General features: G+C 43.7%; 1 protein-coding gene across 4 annotated transcripts in view; it reads left to right on the top strand.

The window, feature by feature from the left end:
• AMPD3 (adenosine monophosphate deaminase 3) overlaps positions 1–17,675 on the top strand; it is a 56,376-nt gene that overhangs the window by 12,991 nt on the left and 25,710 nt on the right. For all 4 annotated transcript variants that reach the window (XM_077321794.1, XM_077321793.1, XM_077321795.1 and 1 more), the window contains 2 exons: positions 14,886–15,080; positions 15,510–15,641. In XM_077321794.1, coding sequence (XP_077177909.1) covers positions 14,886–15,080; positions 15,510–15,641 — 327 coding nt within the window. The remainder of the gene's footprint in view (positions 1–14,885; positions 15,081–15,509; positions 15,642–17,675) is intronic.

Genomic DNA, 17,675 nt, shown 5'->3' on the forward strand with positions numbered 1-17,675 from the left:
AGGGCTGTGCATATATGGACTGTGGTGCACACCGCAGATTGTTGGATTGTGCCCGCTGTTTTTTATGCTGTTCCATCATTGCAACTCTCAGCAAAGGGTGTTCTTCATACAATTAATTATGCCCTTATGATTCTGAGGATAGCTGCATGCTCAGAGATCCCATCCATAGATTAAATTTATCTTTGAGAATGTTGATATGTCTAGAAATAAATGCGAACCCTCCTTGTCTCCATACTAAATGAGACAATTGCTAGATGAGTATGAGTCAGCATGGCATTCTGGACTGGGAACATTCAGGTTCAGATGCCTACTCAGTCACTTAGCTCATGATCAAACTCAGAAGATTAATGGAACAGCCATTCAGCAATTTTTGAAAAAAATTAAAAGCAGCCATAAGAGGCAGTAATAGTGAGTGGATGAAATGCAAACCAGGGATGGGGGTGGGGGAAGAGGCAGTGGCAGAGTCAGACCTAGACTTTTCTCTTCTGGCATTGTGTCTTTTCCTTTGTGGGTGAAAATGCTTCTTGGAAGGGCAGTTTTGAGCAGAAAGGGCCACCTAAGAAAAGGATTAAGAAGTATATTTAGCACTCCTTCCTCTATCCCTGCAGAAGTATAAAAGGTTTCTTGCAGTAAAGGTTTCTGAGTTCCTGAAGACGTTTTTCATTAAAAAAAATGCCATTACATCAGTTCCTGGTTATATCTAATATAGCTCCTGTATCCAGTTACAAAAAAAAATAAATCAGTTCTCTTAAAAGGGGCTTGTTTCCACCGGTTTCTTCTTCTCACCTATTGCAGACCACAGAATCCCCTTAACTTTTCTTTGTGTGGGCTGCAAGAAGATCACAGTGCTTCTCTACAGTATTAGTAGGAAATGGTGGGAATGACTTCTGCCCTTTTAAAAAACTGATATGCCTTTATGTCTTTGGATCTGAATATAGGGCAGTCTTCCATCTGATCTAGTCCTTCAGAGGCACATCTGATGTAGTTCACTGACCCCAGAATAAGGAGAGAGGGGGGTTCTCAAGATCTTATACCTCTTCCTCCTCCCACCTCACTCCCTTATAGCCTGTGGAGGGTACCTGAGTGTTGTCCTTATCAGCCACTTCCCAGCTGCTTTTATAGGCAACATGACCCTTTGGCTATACCTGTCATCTCACTTTCCCCATGGCAGGCCAGGGCCAGCAAGCTAATGACTGAGGCTGAACCTTACCTCAAAATCCATGCCAAATCACCACTGATCATCTGTTGTGGCAGTGACACTCCTTAAAAAGACAGTCTCCAATGCTGACAGTTCATCTATTGCTGGACACTGTCTCATCTGTACACCGCCTGTGGCACCGCGGGCGCCACGGACTAAATAAATCAGTAAGCCCTCCTGGGGCGGGATGTGTCCGGGATGAGGAAGGGTCCGGATTGGACCCTTCCTCATGACAGACAATCGGAGCGCAAATTCCCAGCCACAGCCACAGCAACTGCGAGCCGTGCGCGTCTCGCCGCGTCAGGCCGCCGCCCGAGGGAGCCCCCGGCAGTCGTGCGGAGCGCGGCTGCCAGGGGCTCCCTGCCCGGCGGCCTGACGCCCGAGGGAGCCCTCGACAGTCGCACGGAGCCTGACGACAGACCCGCCAGGAATCGAAGATGGCTGCCGAGGGCCAGCCGAGGAGCCGACGATGCCCCGCCCCCGCCACCCGAACTCGATGACGCCTCCGCTACTCCCAGGGAGTCCCTGCCAGCGGCGCACAGGGCGGCTGGCGGGGGCTCCCTGCCCGGCGGTCTGATGTGGCAAGGTCCGTTTTCGGCAGGCACAGGAGCCCCCGCCAGCCGCCCTGCACGCTGCTGGCAGGGACTCCTGTGCCTGCCGAAAACGGACCTTGCGAAGACTCCGCCGGAATCGAAGATCGCCGCCAAAGGCCCGCCGAGGATGCCCTGCCGCTGCCGCCCGCCCTCTCTAAGGTCAGCTTCCTTGCCGCGCGCTGCCCTGTCCCTCCCTATCCCCCACATTCTAGCGCCCATTGTATTTTGTTTACAATGGGCTCTTTTACTAGTAGGATTATAATTTGTGTAGAAAAAATGAGGTAATCCCTGAGGTCCTTGAACACAGGAGGAGTTCCAAAGGGCAAGTGGATTTGCTGGCAATATTAAATGAAAAAAAAAGGATATACTAAAACCTGCTTAAATTTCTGCTACAGTTAAATCATAATCCTGTGCCTTTTATTATGCTTTTAGCCCTAAAAAGATTGCTGCTGAAATTTCTTTAGTGTCAACTGTACGCAGTTTCATGGATATTGATTATTAGTAGGAAAATAATTTCTGGCATAAACATTGCATGTGTGCAGTAGGGGTGAAATGACCTTGCTTAAGCAGGGAAAGTATAAACATCACCCTCATACAGTTACTCTGGATTTAGCATCATCTTGTAAGGGCTTGTCATGCACTATAGATCTCAGCAGCCAGAACACAGCAGAAGCTCTAAATAAGCCTATTCATAAAACACCAACTAAAACCTTGTAACTATAAAATAAAAAATTGGAGGGAAAAGAATGGAGTTAAGATATCAAGACTTGCTGTGCCTTTTTTTGTTGTTTCTTTTAGTCCATCCAGCTGCTACTAACTAGAACCATAATGCAGGTTTGGAACTAGACTCTGGTTCTTATATGCTGCTTTTTCTCTACCAGAAGGAGTCTCAAAGCAGCTTACAGTCGCCTTCCCTTTCCTCTCCCCACAACAGACACCCTGTGGGGTGGGTGAGGCTGAGAGAACCCTGATATCACTGCTTGGTCAGAACAGTTTTATCAGTGCTGTGGCGAGCCCAAGGTCACCCAGCTGGCTCCATGTGGGGGAGCACGGAATCAAACCAAGATTGCCAGTTTCGAGTTCAGCACTCCTAACCACTACACCAAGCTGGTGAAAGCCAGATAATCTTGTCAGACCTGGGTTAGTAACTATTGTTAGGTTTGCCTCATTCTACAAGCAGTGAGATGTTCCAAAAGTTGGTTCCCATGGAGGAGGAAAGTGTTTGGGAGACTGATGGAATTTTATAGTGTTTTATTCTTTACAAATATGCAGGTAAAGCACAGATGGAGGCAGCTTGCTACAGGGAAGTTGATCCAATACACTGTGTCAGCCCCTCAGAGAGAAGCGGGGGACTCTCAATACTTCCCTTTAGACCACTTCACCAATGGCAGTCTTCTTTCTCTTTAGCCCCAGAATATTTTTTTCCAAAAGCATCTCTCCAGCGGAGTTTTTCCTTTAAAGCATGTATGATCTCTCCCATGGTCCCCCCCATGGGAAATGATTAGCCAAGTACCCAATGGTTCCTTGAGACTTCCTTAATTGTGTGTATACGCGGGCCTTATGTGCTCTACGCGGGCCTTCCCTTGTCTTTGACTCGGAAGTTACAGCTGTTCCAAAATGTGGCTGCCAGGGTCCTCACTAGAACACCTTTGAGGGCCCACATTCAGCTGGTGCTTCGTCATCTGCACTGGTTACCAGTCTGTTTCCGCATCAGATTCAAGGTATTGGTATTGACCTTTAAGTCTATATGCGGCCTGGGTCCCATCTATCTGCGGGACCGCTTGGTTGCTTATGCCCCCCACAGGGCACTCCGCTCTGCGGGTATGAATTTACTGGTTGTCCCGGGCCCACGGGATGTTCGCCTGGCCTCGACCCGGGCCAGGGCCTTTTCAGTCCTGGCCCCAACCTGGTGGAATGAGCTCCCAGAAGAGCTAAGGGCCCTGCGGGATCTACCAGCTTTCCACAGGGCCTGTAAGACGGAGCTCTTCCACCAGGTATATGGTTGAGGCCAGGGCAGCTCTCCCACAAATCCATCAGAGGATCCCCTCCAATATTGAGATCTCTAACATCGAGATCATTGTTAGGCCTATTGTCCTGGTACCACCCTCTTCTGAATATTATTCTCCCCACCAGGCTGAACTTGGGGGGAACTCAGGTAACTAAGAATTGTGACCACCGCTGCTTATATGTTATATGTAACTTTTGTTGATGTTAATTGGGGGTTTTATGGGGATTTTATTGTGTTTTAACTATTTATGTTGTAAACCACCCTGAGACCTATTTGGAGAAGGGCGGTCTAAAAATTAAATGATAATGATAATGATAATGATAATGATAATGATAATGATAATGATAATTATCACCTCCAGAATAGATTTCTGTAACTCGCTCTACGCGGGCCTTCCCTTGTCCTTGATCCGGAAACTTCAGCTAGTGCAGAACGCAGCTGCCAGGGTCCTCACTGGTACACCTTGGAGGGCCCATATCCAGCCAGTGCTGAGGCAGCTGCACTGGTTGCCAATTGCTGCCCGGATCCGGTTCAAGGTTTTGGTTTTAACCTTCAAGGCTCTACGCGAGTTGGGACCCACATACCTGAGGGACCGCTTATCGCCCTATGCCCCCCGTAGAGCTTTACGTTCTGCGGGAGAAAATCTATTGGTCGTCCCCGGCCCTAGGGAAGCACGCCTGGCCTCGACCAGGGCCAGGGCCTTCTTGGTCCTGGCCCCTGCCTGGTGGAATGAGCTCCCGGGAGAACTGCGGGCCCTGCGGGACCTTCCATCGTTCCGCAGGGCCTGCAAGACGGAGCTCTTCCGCCAGGTTTACGGTTGAGACCAGGCTTAACACCTACGCCCCCCCGGGACCTGAGGATTGGGATTAGACATGAGTACCATCAGTATCCCCTCTCCACTTGCTAAGGGGGAATGGGTAGTTGATTAGCCGCTCTTGCCAGGTAGTCATTAATATTGACATGTTAATTGGTTTTAATGTATTTTATGGGGTTTATACTGTTGTAACCCGCCACGAGCCGCAAGGGAGTGGCGGGAAATAAATTCAATAATAATAATAATAATAATAATAATGATATATTTGGGTGCCAAATTAAAAGTCCCTTTGTTCTGCTGGTTACCTTGCACCAAGATGCCACCAGATCTGGGCACTGGCTAAGTTAAACTAAAGGTTAGATAAAGTCACAGATCAGATCTTTAACTTAACCTTTGTGTTTCACACAGTGCAAAATAACATTTATCTTGCATAGTTATAGTCTTCTACCTATGGGTAAAGTGTTTTTTCATGATCCATCCACAATCTGCCTCCTGCCTTTAGCTGGTAACAGGAGGAGCCATCTCTTTCAATATAGATAGGCAGGAAAGCTAAACCATCTCCCAAGCATACCATTTTAGGCCACAAAGATGTTGGCCAATCCTAAGCTTGTAATAGCCAGGTAGCTAGTTAGCCAGGACATAGCATTTAAATATATTTATATGTATACCTTTCCTTGCTCCTTAACAGGGGCATTTATTGTCACATTAAATGTCACAAGATCATTAGTCTAACAAAGGAATTGACCATATTTATGGACTCAGTTGTTTATAGAATCTTTTAAATATGATTTTATATAATGCATTTGCATTAACAGCAGTAAGCAACTCTACATGCTCTCTAGATTATTTTTTTAAATAATTCTGTAACTTTTCATTTGTCATTCATGTTAATGACATTCCTGATTGACTATATCTATACTTAAGTGAATTTTAGATTACAGAAATAAGGGCAGCCTGTCAATCTTCAGAAATGTTATTTGTTAGTTTAAAATAATGTATTCAGGCTGAATGAAACATTTTTCCTGCTATACAGCTAATAGATATTCCAAAGAACTCTCCCTTACAGCCCGTGCTGATTTGCGCATTATCCGTCCACAGCACTACTGCATGCAGCTGATAAGGCTGATTAGAGAAGGGGTAGCCAAGTTAGTCCATTGCAGAAGTAAATAAGCAGGAGTTTTGGGACTTAAATACTAACAAAATGTTACTCTAATAAATAAGCATTTTAAAGAACTTCTTCAGTTGCTTATTCTGGAGTGAAATTTGTCAGTCTGTAACACAAGACTCCTGCTCCTTTCTTGAGGAAGGAAACTAAAGCACCCTCAGAATTTTTGCTTAGAAGAGACGAAGAAGAGCTGGGTTTTTATACCATACATTTCACTACCTGAAGGAGTCCCAAAGCAGCTTACAAACAACTTTCCCTACCTATCCCCACAACAAAAACTCTGTGAGGTAAGTGGGGCTGAAAGCTCTAACAGAACTGTTCTGCGAAATCAGTCCTAAGTGAACTGTGACTAGCCCAAGGTCACCCATCTGGCTGCAGGTGGAAAAGTAGAGAATCAAACCTCATTCTCCAGATCAGGGGCTACTACACCACTCTGGCTCTATTGTGATATGCAATGTGATAGTGGTAAAACAATGAAAAATCCTGGAGGGTACATAGGTATTGTCTCTGAAAAGGCAGGCTGCAATTTATTAATGGAGTTTGTATATAGCTATGTTTACATTATTTTCTGTGGATTCAAAACAAAGTGGTGTAAACAAGTAAACAAGTTATAAATAAATAAAATTAAAAAACAAGTAAACAAGTAATAAATTATTCCTAGAAAGCTGAAGACAGTATCCCAAGTAAAAGGCATTTTACCTGTTAACGGTTCCTCACATTGAGAGGATTGTTACAGAAGAGGTTGCAGTAAACAAAGTCATTTGTAAAGACTGTTTAGATACTGTAGTGTTCTGTGCAGGGATGGAGAACTAGCTTAAGATTTACAGACTTGAAGAAATTAAGCCAATACAAGGCAGGTTAGTTACTCATCACTCACAGTAAATCAGGTACTTTATCTTCTGGCGTTAATTTTGTTAAAACTGTATGTTTGAGTTTATTACAGTCTTCTAACAGGGCACATAAAGATGTGCTGTGTTGAACATTCTGTAGTGTTGGTCTGTTCTTTCATGTTTTCCTTTGTGCATTGACCTTGTTTCCATGGGATAGGCAGTTAGTACTGCATTTTTAAAACTTAAGAGTATATAATAGAATTGCTGCTGCCATTTAAACTTAGGAAATTGGGGTCAGTTGAAGTTTTCAGGATCTCAGTATTATAATTTTTTTTACAATATTGCTGATTAGAAGTTTACAACAAGGTTTAATTAAAATGTATTGTCATTCAATTAATTGGCTTGCTTAATATTAAAAATGGCTGTTAGTAAAAAATAAATCCAGCCATCGTTTGTTTCCATTAGGTTGCACAAGAAACCTATTTTCAGATTTCCCCATTGAAATGAAATTCTCAGGGGTTATATCTAACCAGGCCCATGTACAGAATTTTTAAAGGGAGGCTTACAATATATTCCAGGACCTTCATGAAACGTCTTAATTGTAGTTCTTCCTAATGTTTTCTTGACTTTAAAAACTTTTAAAATTATTTTTCTATCTCCTACCTTTGTTAGGTTTGCACTTTTCATTTACTTCTCAGCTTCCCGTGCTGACTGGGAAAACGAAACCGGTTAAGTAGATAGTAGAATATCACAGGGTTTCCAAAGACTTCTAAATGCTAGAATAATTTTTTAATTAGGAATATATGTACTAGATTTCCTAACGAGGTACAGTTAAGGTTGGATTGTGTTTACTAAGATTCCAGCTGCATATCCCTATTCCTGATGTCACTGGAAGACTTGTGAGGCTCCTAAGCAGAAAGATTAATGGTGTGTACAAGAAAAGGTTATGCAGAAAGCTGTAAGAGAAGGATACCCCTTGGCTAAAGTGTAAGGGAGATATATATCATAATTCTGAGTAGGCTGCTCTTAATGTTTGTGTTACTATAATTATCCTTGACTGTTCTAAATGTAGAATGTTTATCTACTTCAATGACAGGCTTAATATATGACATATGTACTGCCAAATGTTACCTGATCTACACTGTTATCAATTGACTTGACAGTGTCAGAATTATTCAGTGTGCTGGAAAGCTTATTGTGGATCAGATGATGAACAGTTCCAGTTGAACTGATTGCTCTGTTGGTGGCAAGTGGCCAAAACTTCTTCATGGGTGAGAAGAAGCGCAGGCAGTTGGCCTAGTAAAAATGAGGGGACCAGTTTTCTGAGAGCAGGAGAGTCCTTGGAAAATATAAAAGAGAAGAGTTAAACCCTTGCATGAATTCAGACCAAGGAAGCCAGAGTTCCCTCTCAGTATATACAAGCTTAAAAATAGACTAGGTCTCATTGAGTATTTTTTTAATGAAAAAAACTAGTTTCAAAGACCATTTGTAAAAATGGGCTTTGAAAGGGGAGTATGGGGAAGGGAGATGGGCGGGCGCAGGCAGCCACCCACCCCGATCTATGGCAGGCACCCTGGCGGGAGTGGTCTGGGCGGGCCTGGTAAGGAAGGGGAGGCCAAAGGCGGCGGCCACTGACCTGGCAGGGATCCTGGGTGCTGAGGCCGGCGTGGCTGTGGGGCTGTAGGCGGCAGAAGGGCGGGAGAGAGAGTGTAGGCGGACGAGTTGTGGCATCGGGCGTCGAGTGTGGTCCTGTGGCCATGGCGGGCCTGGGGGGCCAGTAGCGAGACTGAGGGGTGGTGGGCAGTGCGGCGGCGGGGAGGCCAGTGTGGCAGTAGGATGGCGCGCATGCGTGGTAGAGGGGTGGGGGCGGAGCTGCATAGGGAAAGGGAACCAGGCATGCGCCGGAGTCTACGCATGCCTGGTTCAGTATAGCGCTGTGGCGGCGGCCGCGCAGGATGTGCGGCCTAGCCACAGCGCTACTGGAAAGGCAGGAAAGGGCATTGGAGGCGCAGGATGGGGGGAAAGGTAAGGCCGCGCGGAGCGAGTGTTGTTCGGGCGAGGAAAGGGACGGGCGGGGTGGGGTGGGGTGGGGTGGGAAAGGCGGGGATGGTGGTAGGCATTGTGGTGTGGCAGCGGGGTCAGAAGGGGTGTTGGTAGCGACGGGGCATGTAGCCGTGGGTGGGTGCGGGCATGTGTGTGTGGGCCACGCTGCATGGGCAGCGGGGAAGGGTGCTCTCCCCAGAGTCTTCCCCCCTACCCAAGGCTGGGGGGCGGGGTGCAGGAAAGGCCCCCCTGCCGCCTCTTGGTCGAGGGCCACCCCCAACCTGGCTTGTTGGCAGGTCGGCAGCCAATGGCAGCGGTGGGGCGAAGGTGGCGCAGGGCGGGGAGTGGGCGGGTCGGAAGGCACTTTGCGCCTCCCAACTCATCAGATCTGGGCCCAGTGGCTATGCACAGCTGACGATTGGTCCCTTGTTGCCAGACTGATACGAGGAGGGCCCAATTGGCAGGCGCGATTGCGCACCCTGCTTGTTACTCCAGAAAAAGGGGCCAATGGGCACCCTTCCCCATCCCGGGTAGAGCCCTCCTCGAGGGCCCTTACTGTTTTATTTATACTGCTACCACGGTTTTTGACCAGATGGTTTTATAGTTTATTACCACACTGTCTATAGTGATATGGAGGAAAAGGCAGTAGTTGTTCATGGAAGAACAGGGAAGAAATGCTAGGGGAGAAGGGTCAAGACCTTAACCTGTACCATTCAGGATCAGCTAGGCAAGCAGAGATTAGGGATGTCAGTGCATGGATGAGATGTTTGTTTTAGATTTGTTAGTCTACTGGGGAATGTTGGAAGATAGGTTGATTCTGTGGGAAAGAGAAATGCTGCACTTAAACCAGAATGTAAGCAGACTGTTAGTGCTTAACATCAAAAAGATCATAGAGCAACTTTAAAACAAAATCCAAGAAAAAAACAACCGGTGCTGAGGAGTATCTCATGTGGAACTGCTCATTTCTAGCGAATCATAGAGTAAATGTTCCAGGTCATTTAAATGGGGATAAGCTAGATTTTGATAATGAGCATGTGGCAGGAAGTGACATACAAATATGCCAATGCCATAAACCTCCAAGTCAGGATAGGTGAAATGGATGCTAAGCAAGAACATGGATATAGTGAGCATTTCAGAAGTCTTGCTAAACAGAGAAAAGCAATGGGATACAGTTATCCCAGAATATAAACTCTCTAGAAAGAAAGGGAAGAATGTGTGAAAGTTAATATTGCTTTGTATGTAAAAGAATCCATAGAATGCTATAAATTACTTTGTGTAATTGTGCCAAAAATCCCTTAATACTGGGGATATACTATTGACCTGACCAGAATACTGAGGTTGGCCTTGAAATAGGGAAATACATAAGGGAAGCAACTAAAAGAGAAAATGTTTTAACAATTGGAATTGTGACTATAGTGCTATGGGGTCTAGCATTTCAGTAAATGGATAGTTGTCCCAAAAGTCCAACACCGCCATGTTTGATTTTAGTTTAGGTAAGATCTAAAAACACAGGGGATAGATCAAATTGAAGTTGAATGGACAAGATAAGAAGAACAGATCTCTTCAGGGTGCTTCTGAGTTGTTTAAATGCATCATAATTGAATATCAGGTAGAAGGTAGACTCCTTGAATTAGGAAAGATGATGAAATCTTAAAAGGAAGCAGAGTACTTAATGAGCAGAATCAAACCATAAAAGGCAAAACCTTTCTTGCCAGATCAAGAGAATAAGGGGCACTGGTCCTGGCAAAACAATAGTAAGTTGAAAATGCAAGAAAGGGAATTGGATGATCATATAGCTAAAAAAATTAAAGGAAGTCTTATTGTTTGTTAGAAGACATTTTGGATCCAGCTCATTATGAATTGTTTATTGTAACAAACACAAGGGATGTTGTGGTCAGATTAATGAGGCATTAACCTTCAAGCTAATGAATCCAGAAGTGAAGTGCAAATTGGGACAACACAGTTGATAATCACAACTTCTGGTTTTAGATGCAAATTTACAAAAATGGATTAGTGCTTTGGGATATACTTGGGGAAATAGCTGCAGAGGTTGAGTATTCATTGATAAAATTCACAGTGCCAAGAAAATGACATTATAGTTAGGCAATTATTGCTTTTAGAGAAGAAATCTATTTTCCTAACAGTAAGCTTTGTTTGGATGTATCAATGGCAGACTGCCTGAGATATTTCAGTTGTCTTAAAAAATTGTTTCAAAATATTTTTGTTATGAATAAGCAGTGATTCTCAAGGGCAAAAAAACTTTGAAGATGTCTAATACTTCAGCAGTCAGGCCTGAAGCATTTTTGTTCAGTAAAGTGTGTGACCCATTTGACAAATAAAAACATTACTTTATATTTAAAAAACTAGTATCAAAGTCCATTTTAAAAATGGGTTTTGAAAGGGGCGGCAGGCAAGAGGTCTACAAACCCCTCCTCCCAGCTCCTTCCCAGCAGGAGCGTACCTACGAGCCGCAAAGACTTGTCACTGCCTCTCTCCTTGTGGGTGACAATGTTGGCCGCAGCGACAAGGCTTCTAGCAGGCAAGGAGGGAGGGTGGGAGCTGGACGGGGAGGGCCAATCAGGATGGACAAGGTCCTGGACAGTCTCCTCCCAGGAGGCTGTTTCCCAAATATATAAGGGAGCAAAATAGTGTTAAGGATAGTTATTAACCAAGATCTACTTTGCTGAAAGTTATAGAATTTCTAACTTTTTACCAAATAGTCAGTGTAGTAATTGGCAGTTTTACCAAATGGTCAGTGTAGTAATTATATTTAGTTATTAGAGTTAGTTATTATACCCCGCTTTTCACTACCCAAAGGAGACAGCGACACCCTGTGAGGTAGGCGGGTCTGAGAGAGCCCTGATGGAGATGCTCTGTGAGGACACCTCTAACAGGACTGGGACTAGCCCAAGGTCACCCCACTGGCTGCATGTGGAGGTGTGGGGAATCAAACCTAGCTCTCCAGATTAGAGGCTGCTGCGTCAAGCACTTAGAATTTCCTGTAAGCATTTGGTCAAGGGAATACTGATTGTAAATATGATACCTGCTTCTAAGATAGAAAGCTTTCATCACCCAGACTCTGTGTAACTTAAGTTAGAGCTGCTGAGCGTCCTTGCAGCAAGGTTGTTTATTATAATACCAAGACTATTAATAAACACATCACCACCTCTAATGCCCCAGCCTTATCTAGCACATTTTTAGCATAGTTAGAGGGTGAAATCAATTTCATGGAGACAATACTGAACATGGTCTCTTTGATTCTTCACACTGATATAGTCTAGAAGTAAAAACAACTTCTAAAATATAAGCAAGAATGACCTTAACTCTACCTCACCTATTAACATGTTCCCTGAAGGTTAAACAGGTAGAATTTTAGTTGGTTTGCTGGTTGATTCAACCAATTTAAAACATCGGTTCCAACAAAGCAATGTATATAACAGACCATATTACCATAAAACAAATTGAATAAATAAAGAATATAAATAAAATACAATAGATTTCAAATACTCTTTCAAAAAATACCATGGGCAAACTATAAATCAAAGTAGTACTCATATTAAGAAATCTAAAATTCTCTGCTCAGATCAAATGAATACATACATTTTACAAATTTTATTTTAATTCTGCTTCTGTGAGTTATGTTCTAAGATTGCTGGAGAAAATACAGTGCCACTCCTGTGTTTGTGTAAACACACTTCTAACAAAAAATAAATGATAAATAGCATTTAGTACCAATAATAGAATACTACGCACAAAAAGATTAGGAAAGCCATTTATATAAGTCAGAATATTAAACTGTTGCTGGTTGAAAATTAGTCCTATTTATTTATTTCAGTAGATTTTTAGACTGCTGCTCCTGAGTGGCTAGCTAGGTGGTGGCAAATAATATCAAATTCCAAATACACATATAAAACTACAAAATATATTACAATAAGCAATCAAACCCTCCCACCCAAACCCCTTCCCTCCCTACCCCCTGGCTGCCAATACCCAAAAACAAAATGCAACCCAGATGGGGAGATAATGGGGAACAGTTTAGAAGAAGGGGCCTAAGATGTCTCCTTCAGGCTGGCCTCAAGTAAAGATCTGTCAGAAGAGCTCTATCTTATAGGCCCTATGGAACTGTGTTAGTCCCTGCAGGGCCCTCAGTTCTTCTGGGAGTTCATTCCATCAGGCTGGGGCCATGGCCAAAAAGGTCCTGGCCCTGATTGAGGCCAGGCAAACCTCACATGGGCTGGGGATCACCAACCTGCAAGATGCATAGGGAGTAAAATGGTCCTTCAGACATGCTGGGCCCAGACCATGGATGGCCTTAAAGGGCAAAACCAAGACCTTGAACTTGATCCGGAAGTCAGCTGGCAACCAATGCAGCTGCCTCAGTACAGGCTGAATGTGAGCTCTCCGTGGTATTGTAGTGAGGATTTTGGCAGCTGCATTCTGCATCAGCTGCAGTTTCCAGATCAAGGACCAGGGAAGGCCCAATAGAATGAGTTATAGAAGTCCAGTCTGGAGATGACCATCATGTGGAACTCTGGCCAGCTGTTCTGGGGCCAGGAAGGGCACTAGTAGTCTTGCTTGACAGATAGAAAAATGCCAGCTGTCTTACACGACAGTGTTAGGATCTTATACATCATAACAGTAAGGTTGCAAGACTGCTTTAAAAAAATAGAAACATCGTTGTAATGTGATCGCCTTTTTTTTTTAAGACAGATTTTTCAGAAGGGAGGGGGAGGGACGGAGGAAGGAAGGACAAAGGGCAGCAACAAGGAAAGGGGCCTTTCCAAAGGACTCAAAATGGTGGATGCAGGGAAAAACCTGATTGTACGCATTTCTGCATTGGGCAGCCCTGAATTAGATCCCATTAGACCCTGCTTTAAAAAAATTAAAATCAGTTTTCTGGGGATTCCTTTGCTGCAGGGCAAGTGAGGGACAAATTTTACTGTGAAAATGGACAAAAAAGTTGACCCTTAAAAAATATAAATCTGAATGATATCCTTAGTGAAGAAACAGTCCCTCTAAGTGGAAGGGAAGGGGTTTCTTCTCATGCAGACTCTCCTCTTCCTAATCTCTCTGGTGTTCCACAGTAGAGAGAGGAGCAACTTTGGGGTCCTCATCCTCCTCTGCTTTGGGCTTAAATAATGCCTAACAGCTCTCAAAGCCCCTCCCCCCATGTCTTTTTGTAAAGTCTCTTGGGAATTCCCTAAGAGCAGGGGTAGTCAAACTGCGGCCCTCCAGATGTCCATGGACTACAATTCCCAGGAGCCCCTGCCAGCATTCGCTGGCAGGGGCTCCTGGGAATTGTAGTCCATGGACATCTGGAGGGCCGCAGTTTGACTACCCCTGCCTAAGAGTGTGGGAGGTTGGGGTTCCCTGGTAGGCCAGAGATTTAGCCTTGCTTGATTTGACCACTTTAGTCCATCATTGGACTAAGGAGGTATAGTCCTCAGCAAATCAGTAGTTCTGGGTCTACCAGCTGAAGCTGTCATCCTAGCTGCCAGCTACCATATGTGGTAGAGGCTGACTCTGGTGTATTTTTCTTATTTGGACTGTGCTAGGCAGGGATGGTCTTGATTACCAGTGAGCAGTGATGGTGGTGGTGATATCAAGGTTAGAGCCTGGGTCCCACCAAAGAAAAATATGGTCTGGAGTGAAATTATGGATCTATTCCACAAGGCATTTCTCCTCCTTTTTGGAGAGCTGTGTTTGACAAGATCCTGTGTATTCTAAGTCACTCTAGGCAAGGTGATATGTTTTGGGGTTTTTAACTATATTTTTGTTGGTTTTCTAATTTGTAATGTGTAGTAAATTTACATTGGCTGGGATTCAAAGGGACGGTCATGATGTTCTATATGCACCCCCCCCCCCAAGGCTTTCCCTTCCTGGTGTTGTGCTTTGCATTATCTGCAAGACTGCCTCTGAAGAGAAAAGAATGATAAAGTCTGTAACACAAGGCGTGGGGGATGCTGCTGGATAAATCTGTGCCCACAGGTTTCTTTGTATTCTAGCCATTTAATTTTAATTTAATGTAATTAAAATTATTCTTTCAGAAGTGTAAGGTTTTGAGGAATTTAAATAAGATATCAAAGCCTGATGGTTATTGCTAGCCAGTGGCAGAAATACTAATGGCTTTCATATTAATTTTGACTCCAGTTTGTTAGAAATGTGTAATGTATGCATGCTTGATACCTGATGAGCAAAAATGATCTTTAGTTTTGTTGTATTTTTAAATTTCAGGTTGATACTCATATCCACGCAGCTGCCTGCATGAACCAAAAACATTTGCTGAGATTTATTAAACATACCTACCAAACTGAACCAAATAGGATTGTAGGGGAGAAAAATGGCAAAAAGATGACTCTAAAACATGTGTTTGAAAGTCTCCATATGGATCCTTATGATCTCACTGTAGATTCATTAGATGTCCATGCAGTAAGTATACTTTAACCAATAAACAACATGTGATAAATATCAGAATTTTGCAAATAGGTGAAAGAGGAGTGACGTTTTTTTCTTAGTTTTTGTGGGTCAGTTTTATTTCTGTGAATTAAAACTACTGACGTGTATCCAGCCATCTATGGGACCTTGCAAGATGGTTTTCTTCTGCTTTTCTTTCTCGTGCAACTAATGAGTCACACTCCCAATTTTGTTCCTATGTATCAAACCTTGTGGAATAGCAGATGGACAGTGTATGTGTGCATGTGTGTTTGGGAGGGCGGCTAGAAATTACTGCCTCCTATTTTGCAAATTGCTATGCCACTGGAGAAATTTGCCATTAGACACATACCAAAGGATACGAGTTATTAACAAATTATATTCAGTTTGTAATAATGATGATGATGATGATTTCCCCCATTTCAGGATCGCCAGACATTTCATCGATTTGATAAATTTAATTCTAAATATAATCCAGTTGGTGCAAGCGAACTCAGGGACTTGTACTTGAAAACAGAGAACTATCTTGGTGGTGAATACTTTGCTCGTATGGTGAAGGTAAGCACTTTTATATCATTTACTTGGGCCAGGAAGGCCTCTCGCTGCACCTGCCCAAGGGGCAAAGCTGGCCGCACCCTGATTGGCCATTTTTTAACTCGGGCAGCCGGACTCGCTCCATCCCAGCGGCAGTTTTACAAACATTAAGAGGCAGGACCATGGATAAAGATTGTATCTTAACAATACGTGGCAGGTTAAAAATTATATATACTGTTCATAAGTTTTATTTTCATATAATACAATTAAAAGATTAATTCTCTTATAGTGTCAACACAGAATGTGAAATGTTTTGTTTGGCAGACACTTCAACTAAAAATACAAATATTCTGACATTGTTGCATGTTGACACTTTAGGCCATACTATTATAAACAGATGGAAAGACCTCTGTCAGTCAAATAAAAATGTTCCCTAGCCAAGGGCCCTATTGTGTTGTGACAGGCTCTGTGAGATATATTTCCCTAGAATACAAGGTCCTTGGCTTGGATTCCACAGTAAATCTCTGCCAATGGAATTCATTGTTGTCAGTAGAATCAGACTTATTTTCCTCCTTCTGCTGCTATAGCCGGAAATGCCCCCCCACACACACAAATTCTGCTCCTTGTTGGTGGAGGATGCTTAGGAACAGCATAGGATAAATTGGTTCTGGATTCTTTGTAGATTGGACTGTACAAGAGTTTCATGTCTATAATTCCTTGAATGCAACTAAATTTCAATGCACATGTGAATTCACATAGGCAAATTTCAGATATTTCATAATGGCTGCTGCTTTGTACTGAGTCAGGTTGCTGTACTTTGTAGTGCAACATTAGCAACTTTGACCTTTAACAACTCTGTTGTGTCTCATGGTCCGATTCCGCACAGGCAGAAAAGGCTGGGAGGGAGGTCATATGAGTGTGGGGCTAATCCCTGTGCTTATATAACATTGTCGCCTGGCTGCTGCCCTCCTGGGCCTGGCACAGATCGGGCCCTCATGTGGACAGGAACAGTTGAATCTTCCAGGCCCAGCTGATCCCTGCCCTATGGAGGCCGGGGGGGGGGGAATGCTCCAGTCAGCTTTACAGCACCACGGGGTGGACTGGGGTTTAACTTTTTTTTTTGCAGGAAGGTGGGATTGCGATCTTGTGCTCCTAGTTTTCTGCAAAATGACAATCTCTGCGGCTCTTCTTGTGCAGCAGAACCTTTCTGTGACTGCATCCGCCAGGGGGGTGGGCTGGGTGCCCCCTGAAATGTGTTCCCCATGGGGAGTGGCCCCGGAGTGGCTCCACCAGTGCAGAATTGGCCATGGAGATGTTTCTCAGTGTTCTGTCAACAATGATTTTTTTAATCAGAGGTACCAGGGATTAAATCTGGGATTCTGGTGAGCAAGGGATATTGGCATCTCAAATTCTTAAAATGATAAAGCCATGAATAAATGAAAAATAAAAGAGGCAGGACTGGTCAGAGCATATGTATTTAGATGTTTGGGCCACCTTGCACTTTATAAATATTTCAGTCCTATGCACACTTACCTGGGAATAAACCCCATTGAACCTTTTGAGACTTACTTCTGAGTAGATATACCTAGTCTGCCACATAATTTTTACAATATTGGTAAATGTATCTACTTTGTTCTGGTTTAAAATATCTTTTTAAAGTGCAGTTAATAATCACATGCTTTTAGTTTGTCACTTAGTCTTCAGAAATTAATGAGAATGTATTTAATCCTTAACTTGGAAGTTAAGCCCATTTAGTGGCTTTAGAATGGGAAAATCCACGCATGGTCTTTATACTTGTGGAATGTGGCTGTCTCGAGTACCTCAGATTAGTGTGACTCCATGGTCCATTTGCAATAGAAAGTAAACAAAACTATGGGAAAGACTCAGCTGCTTTAATTAGATAGGGCAGTAAACATCAGTGACAGGAAGCAACTTGAGGGGAAGGCCTTGGCCTCCATGCATTTTGTTTGGACCTCCAGAGGCCACTGTGTGAGACAAGATGCTGGACTAGATGGACCCATGGTAGGAGCAAGCACTAAGTCAAAATCACTCTATCCC

The sequence above is a fragment of the Paroedura picta genome, chromosome 2 (genome assembly GCF_049243985.1).
Source record: "Paroedura picta isolate Pp20150507F chromosome 2, Ppicta_v3.0, whole genome shotgun sequence".
NCBI lineage: Eukaryota > Metazoa > Chordata > Lepidosauria > Squamata > Gekkonidae > Paroedura > Paroedura picta.